General features: G+C 40.0%; 2 protein-coding genes across 2 annotated transcripts; both read left to right on the top strand.

Annotated features, from left to right (window-relative positions):
- The first annotated feature begins 656 nt into the window (after nucleotides 1-656).
- On the top strand, nucleotides 657-4,068 carry otud6b (OTU deubiquitinase 6B). Its single transcript, XM_018697659.2, has 8 exons — nucleotides 657-935; nucleotides 1,477-1,625; nucleotides 1,838-1,936; nucleotides 2,198-2,398; nucleotides 2,563-2,683; nucleotides 2,804-2,865; nucleotides 2,955-3,061; nucleotides 3,575-4,068. Exons 1-8 carry the CDS (start codon nucleotides 860-862, stop codon nucleotides 3,657-3,659), a joined length of 900 nt encoding a protein of 299 aa, XP_018553175.1. The 5' UTR covers nucleotides 657-859; the 3' UTR covers nucleotides 3,660-4,068.
- Nucleotides 4,069-5,249: 1,181 nt separating this feature from the next.
- Nucleotides 5,250-7,222, top strand: lrrc69 (leucine rich repeat containing 69). The gene is made up of 8 exons (XM_018697647.2): nucleotides 5,250-5,480; nucleotides 5,564-5,690; nucleotides 5,790-5,862; nucleotides 6,058-6,253; nucleotides 6,388-6,459; nucleotides 6,541-6,642; nucleotides 6,772-6,951; nucleotides 7,115-7,222. The coding sequence occupies exons 1-8, from the start codon at nucleotides 5,307-5,309 to the stop codon at nucleotides 7,220-7,222; spliced, it is 1,032 nt and encodes a 343-aa protein (XP_018553163.1). The 5' UTR covers nucleotides 5,250-5,306.
- The last annotated feature ends 26 nt before the right edge of the window (nucleotides 7,223-7,248 follow it).

Here is a 7,248-nt window from a genome sequence, read left to right on the forward strand (position 1 = left end):
GTGGTGTCAACTTTTTCAAAGAATTCACCAAAAACCTGTCCAAATCCACTCCAAATGGCATAAAACATGCCCCTGATTGACTTTGAGCTGAAAAAGTTGGACCTGAAATTTTGGCATTTTTTCACTCCAAACCATGACCCCGCCGCCTGTCGCGGTCACCAAAAACGGTGGTGTCAACTTTTTCAAAGAATTCACCAAAAACCTGTCCAAATCCACTCCAAATGGCATAAAACATGCCCCTGAGTGACTTTGAGCTGAAAAAGATGGACCTGAAATTTTGACATTTTTTCACTCCAAACCATGACCCGCCGCCTGTCGCGGTCACCAGAAACGGTGGTGTCAACTTTTTCAAAGAATTCAGCAAAAACCTGTCCAAATCCAAAAACCTGTCCAAATCCACTCCAAATGGCATAAAACATGCCCCTGAGTGACTTTGAGCTGAAAAAGTTGGACCTGAAATTTTGCCTTCGAACCTTTGCAGAGGTTAATCCAGCTGCGGGTTGAATAAATAATCATGAAAATGGCAATGGTGGATGGTTTGTATACTTAAAATATATCACAGCTGGTTGCTGTGACAGGACAGAACTGTAGCTCAGTAACAAGCCGAGGGGTGGCGGTAAAGCAACATTAGTTTCGGACGTGAAGAAGAAGAAAGCTCCGCCCTGCTCATTCGTCTCTTCCGGATAAGGCCGTACCAACGCGTTTTATTTACTGCGGTGTATATATTTTTATCTCGTGTCATGATGTGCCATATTTTATAACTGGGACATTATAACACGCTGTTCATCTAACGGTTGACAATTTAATGTAATTCGCAAAGACTCTTATTGAACAAAGCGAGCAGCAGTAGCATCCAGTCATGGAGGAGACGATAGTGGAAACACCAGAGGAGCGGATGGCAAAGCAGCATCGCAAGGAAAAGAAAGATTTGCAAGGTAGCTAACCTCAGCTGTTTTCATTTGTTCTGACTTTGTAATTAAATTTTAGACTTTGCTGCCAGGTTATTTGCATCAGCCCAGTTTAGCCACGAGCAGCGGCAACAGTAGGTAGTGTTACATGTCGTTCTTCAAGATTTCACCAGTCCATCACTAAGGATTTTAGTTGTAGGTTGAAACACACAGCTATGTCAGTCTATGGGCTGAAACTTCCAAATGTCTTGTCACTGTAGCCATACCCCGATCAGTGATGTTACAGTATGTTTTCCATGAGCCGTTAATGGCAAAATACCACATTAAGCATCACAGATTGGCGTGTGACCAGACGAGAAATGGGCTTGAAAATTATGTTCATGCACTCTATACTTCATGTACATAAAGTAACTTGTTAAATTAATCAGTATTTATTCCAGAACTCTGTGTACTATTGTATTTTTGTTTGCAATTTACTCTATGTATACATAGATTACTGTCATCCTTCTGAGAGCTGTATTCTGTGTTCAGTGTGTGTTAGCTTTATTCACTCAGTTTTGTGTTTCAGCTAAAATCCAGAGCATGAAAAATGCTGTCCCAAAAAATGACAAGAAAAGGAGGAAACAGTTGACAGAGGAGATTGCCAAGCTGGAGGCTGACCTCAGTCAAAAACATGAGGCGGAACTCAGGCAACTTAAATCTACAAATGACACGAAGGTAAAGGCCTGCCAGATGATTAATGAATATCATGGCCAAGCATTAGAGCTACATTGTGAAAGGAGCAAATGCATTTAGGTACTGAGCAAAGTATTCACAGAGTGCATTTTTTCACATTTTTATATCATTTTTTCATGCTTACATGAAGCATGTTTATCAGATTAACATCAATCTGGGACATAACCAAAGCTCTCCTCACTCAATTTTTCAAGGCAGAGGAGGTGATAAATGGAGTCGAAACCATGAAGATGGAGGGTGGTGAACAAGACGAGGTCAAACAGCCACGAGTAACCAAAGCCCAGAAGAGAAGGGTGAGTTATAGGATCCCTCTCAAATAGGACAGTTTGTTTTTCCCCAACATCACGTCATTCACTGAAACAGTCAGTGTAGAAAGGAATAAGCACACTGAACACCACATTTCTGAATAATATACAAATGTCAGGACCTAAGACAATAGTACAATGGTTGTTGCATATGTTTCAACATTTCATCTATGATTTGTTGTTTGAGTGTGTTTGCTCAGTCATGTTTTTACATTTGTAAATATATATTTTTTAAATGAACCTCTCCAGGACAAGAAGGCTGCCCAGGAGAAGGAGAGGGAGAGCAGGATAGCAGAGGCTGAGGTACAGAACCTGCAGGGTGTGAGGCACCAGGAGGGTTTGAAGCTGGCTCAGAAACTCGCCCAGCAACAGCTTCAGATCAAAGAAATTTCATCTGACGGCCACTGCATGTACCGTGCCATTGAAGACCAGCTGTCACAACGATCAAAGGTACATGTGATTATGGGAATATTATAGCTGTAGCTGTGCTTTGAATACCTTATCAGAAATGTGATAAGCAAAAGTATGCAGTCTAGAGTTGCTACAGTTGAAAATGGTAATGTCTACCAGGGTTTATACACAAAGAGTACACATTAATGTTCTGTTTACTCTAGCCTGGGTTAACCATGAGTGTAAAAGAACTGCGGTCCCATACTGCTGAGCACATGAGAAGCCATGCTGATGACTTCCTGCCTTTCCTCACCAACCCCAACACTGGTGACATGTACTCAACAGGTAACACTGTTATCTTTGCTTTGGTAAAACATCAATGGTAGCCATAGATATTCCATTTAGAAAGAAATTATGTGTATGCACAGTATTCATGCAAATGTTTGTGGGTGTATTGCTTGCCAGATGAGTTTGAGAAATACTGCAATGAAGTAGAGCACACAGCAGCATGGGGTGGACAACTTGAGGTGAGCTGTTTGAGTTTTGTCACAGATACCACTGCATTGTTGCTCCTTTCTCTTCACAATGATTATTGTTCTTGTCTTTTACCCACCAGCTGCAAGCTTTGACCCAAGTTCTCCACTTGCCAATACAAGTGATCCAGGCTGACTCCCCAGCTATAAAAATTGGGGAGGAATACAACAGTGAACCTATCACCCTTGTGTATGTTGTCAGTATGTTGTTATTTGTATGGGGCTCAAGTTGTATCAGCTTAGTTTAGAAAATATACACTGCAAGTCAGTAGAAAAATTATCTTAATATATGAAGCTGAAAACATTACATCAACATTAGACACTGGTTGGAATTACAATAGCACACACAGACAATAGCAGACACATAGAATGGCAAACCAGGCAATATGTATATTGTAATTTTTGCCGACTGCAAATTTAAATGTAATCTGTAACTATGTAAAATGAGGATTTATGAAAGGCTCAACAAAAGACATCTCTCATGGAGCATGCTGCTCATCAGATCAGATCCTCATGTAATTACATAATTGTATAATCATGACTAACACTCAGCACACTAAAACAGTTGTAGATGCAAAAACCTGTATAACTCTAATCTATGCTTGAATTGTATTAAATGACAGGTACTGGTGCAGCTTTTCAAAATTTTGAGCTTTATCTAAGAGACTTTGACTCACAGAATTTATTTTCTCATTGTTTGCAGCTACATGCGTCATGCCTATGGACTAGGAGAGCACTACAATTCTGTGGAGCAGCTAAAGGACCCAGTCAATACGGAAGCCAGCTGAGAGACAGTTTAGTCTTGGAGTGACATAAATCATTCATGTGTAATGCAGAGAGTGCTCAAACCACTCACACCAAGGATCCCTAAATACAAATGTATTTGAAAGAGTGGATTGCACTAATGAACAATAACATAGACAGAAAATTAACGTGTTAATGATTTTACATTGGACACCCTTGGTCGATCCAAATGACCCCATGGGTGCCCCTGCAGCTAGTTTTGGGACACAGTGGTGTTACACGTAAGCAAATCCACTTGGGCAGGACAGGATGGGAGTAGATGATGTTGGTCATGCATGTCACTCAACCAAAGGAGTCCTGAGTGGTTGTTGAACTTTTGCTGTGTTCTTGGAAGGAACTGAGTTGTTGAATCTGTAAATCATATCAATGTTACATAAACAAATGCAATACTAATGAGATTGAGTTTTGTCAGTTCTAGGAAATAAGTGATGTTTTGTTCTATACAAGTGGTCATCAGGAGGCAGACGTACATCCATAAGTCCTTAAATAATAAATATTGGTCTTCTGCAATGGCACAGCAGCATTTCAAAAAACACATTTGGAAAACATAATGCAGAACATTTAAGATTATGGAAAGGGTGAGACAATGCTTCATTGACTGGACAGGACCAAAGTCAATACTTAGTTGATATCATGATATCAATGAAATGCAGCTATGCAGCAGAAGTGATTCTCCACATGGAAAGCTCTACCATAAGCTCTCAAATGTCAGACCAACAATATCACATGAAATTACAATTCTGCATGTTTAAACAGAACCAACTATCATAGTCCTCACAAATTTAGTTAATGTGCTGATACAGGTAGGATCATCTAGCTTAGAAAAATAACAGCTAAAGTATTGGTTGCATCCACATTTATGCTATTAGTTATAGTTCCCTCAAACAATATAACGAGACACTACACAATGTAAACAAATTAACCATTAAGGAGAACACATTGCTCCAAGTGACACACATAGACTGGTATACAGTATGTATGCTATATAGTCTATGATCAGACACCGTGGTGAACTTTTAGGTTGCATATTTGACTCTGGATCTCTGGAAGAAAATGCAGATTTTTCCATAAAAATACTCATATAAAATGGAGGGTGCACTAAAATACAATACAAAGATGTGTGTCATAGTTGTCCAGTGTATTAATACTGTTTGGCATTGGTCCTAAGACATGGAAGCTACTGACAAAGATGATTTTCCATGGAAATATTCAATAAAACACACTAAACTCCAATAAAACAATACAGTGTGTCTTTGTTGTCCAGTTTAGCAATCAAACATGAAAGCCATAAAAAAAAACTGCAATTATCCTCCACTGAAATATTAATTTAGCCAACAGTGGCTGAAACTAAGGGTAGAAACAAAGTTATACTTCCCATACAAATTTTAACATTGGTGTCATGTATGCCTTTGGGAAACTACACAAATACTGGAGGACTACATCTATCATACCTGTCTATAATCAAACACTCATTGCTTTGTATTTTCCATGATGTTGGAAAATGCAGTGCTAAACAATTGTTATACTCGCCTGTCACCACTAGAGATCGCCACTGACGCACAGGAAAACGTCGCCGGAAAGCTTCTTGTCGTCATAGAAACGTGAAGGAGAAGACTTGGTCGGTTTAGCAAATGGCTGAGTCAGTGGTTAGAGCTTTGTATGGTAATGCAAAGTCTTTAAATCTGAGTTCAAAAAAAGTAAAAAACGTCCCGAAGTGCGTCTCCAGATTAAGAAACCTGTCAGTTCTCCTGCTGAACAACAACTCCATCACTGCTCTGCCAGCCGAGCTGCTCTCTCTACAGCACGTGAGTGTTCTGCCAAGACAACACGTTAAATGTTTTACACACCAAAATACCTTAAATACCTTTTCTTTTAAAATATCGGCAAGCTGGCGGAGCTGAATTTGGGAAATAATGCCTTGAAGGAGGTTCCCACTGTTTTGGGCCATCTGGAGTCCTTGAGGAAACTCTATCTCTTCAGCAACCGAATTACAGTGGTGCCACCTGACGTGATAGGTAGGTTCTCACTGTTCGACATCATAAACATCTCGGAGGACTCGTCCGAAAACACAAATTTAAAATGAATCCCCTCACTGTCATATTTATGTTTTACAGGCGGCTTACAAAACCTTGTTGTGCTCAATCTGAACCACAACCAGATTCAAAGACTTCCACCAGAGATTAAAAGGTACATTTATGGCATTGTTGTGTCAAAGATAGCTCTTTTTTTACCTGCAATAACTGGTTCTGAAGACGACTGCTAATTTAATATTTGTACATGTAAGGCTAAGCTGTTGATTTGATCTCTATCTCTGAAGAAATGATCAAATAAAGGGAACAAAGAGGTTAAGAATAATTGTTTTCTATGTTAACAACCCCTCAGTTTGAGTAAGCTTCAGCATCTCAGTATGATGGACAATAAGCTGGAGGAAGTTCCTGCTGAACTTGGTCATCTCACTAAATTGTCTGAAATAAATCTGACTTCCAACAAGCTGTCTTGGCTACCTCAACAGCTGTACCAGTGTAAAGACCTAACCAAAGTCCACGTAGCCAGAAACAAGCTGACCAGCCTACCAGAGGTGGGTACTCACTGATATGATCCTTAACTTTTGTCCTCAGCTCACATTTAAACACAGTTTTCTTTTATGTTTCTGTGATTAGTCTTTGTTCATTCTCAGCATTGCAGAATTTGACTACTTTTCATGTCACCCAGGGAATCAGGGCACTGACAAAACTCCAGGTTGTGGATGTGGCTGGGAACAAGTTGTCCATGTTCCCTGTTGAGGTACAGAACACATTATCTAATTTAGGAACGTGTAGAATTTCACATGTGGAAATAAACCTCTGTGGTTGTGACCCTGTCTAGTTTCACCTGCTGTCCCTGAAGGAGCTCTACTGTGAAGGCAACAGGTTTGTGCACTGTGAGCCAATGCCATCAGAGCAGGATGCTGAGGTGTTTTCATTAAAGGTAATTGTCATGGAAGTACAGCAGACACAACAAGACTTACTGAATCATCTACTATGTAAGTTATCTATTATTGTGTATTTGTGTTTGGTAAGTAAATGCCTCATTACTTGTTTCATCTGTGTTTCCCAGGAACTGGTTGCAAGATTTGTCTTGCGGGAGGACAGGAACAAGTTTTCTCTAGTCCACAGGATGCTTCCCTACTACCCATGTCTGACTGCCCTGTTAGCCAGTGGCAGCTGTTGTGCACTCTGCCTGGGCCCCTTCCTCACCACCTGGCTGGAGTGTGTACATTTTATCAGTCTGAGGAAGGTTAGGGGAATGTTTTGACTATCATTGCATCATGGTTTTATGCAAAAAGACTGTAATGTTTCTATGAAACCTAGTAAGTATAAATGCTATACTATGCTAAAATATGATAAATAGGTGGTGGTTCACATATTTAAATGTGCTTTGTTATGACTGTGTGTTACAGGACATGAAAATGAAGAGTTCACTGACTATCCCAGTGCGCGCCCTCCTTTGTTCATACAAGTGCTTTAATACCGATGGACACCCCTACTATGGTGTTGCTACAAGATAAATACAAATTGATTTAAAAAAAAGGTC

The sequence above is a fragment of the Lates calcarifer genome, linkage group LG3 (assembly GCF_001640805.2).
Source record: "Lates calcarifer isolate ASB-BC8 linkage group LG3, TLL_Latcal_v3, whole genome shotgun sequence".
NCBI classification, from domain to species: Eukaryota; Metazoa; Chordata; class Actinopteri; family Centropomidae; genus Lates; species Lates calcarifer.

Coding starts and splice junctions, on each gene's coding strand:
- otud6b (XM_018697659.2), top strand. CDS start 860: ATGGAGGAGACGATAGTGGAAACACCAGAGGAGCGGATGGCAAAGCAG. Junction 2,866..2,954: donor CATGGGGTGGACAACTTGAG/GTGAGCTGTTTG, acceptor TTTACCCACCAG/CTGCAAGCTTTGACCCAAGT. Junction 3,062..3,574: donor AGTGAACCTATCACCCTTGT/GTATGTTGTCAG, acceptor CATTGTTTGCAG/CTACATGCGTCATGCCTATG.
- lrrc69 (XM_018697647.2), top strand. CDS start 5,307: ATGGCTGAGTCAGTGGTTAGAGCTTTGTATGGTAATGCAAAGTCTTTA. Junction 5,481..5,563: donor AGCTGCTCTCTCTACAGCAC/GTGAGTGTTCTG, acceptor AATATCGGCAAG/CTGGCGGAGCTGAATTTGGG. Junction 6,254..6,387: donor AGCTGACCAGCCTACCAGAG/GTGGGTACTCAC, acceptor CATGTCACCCAG/GGAATCAGGGCACTGACAAA.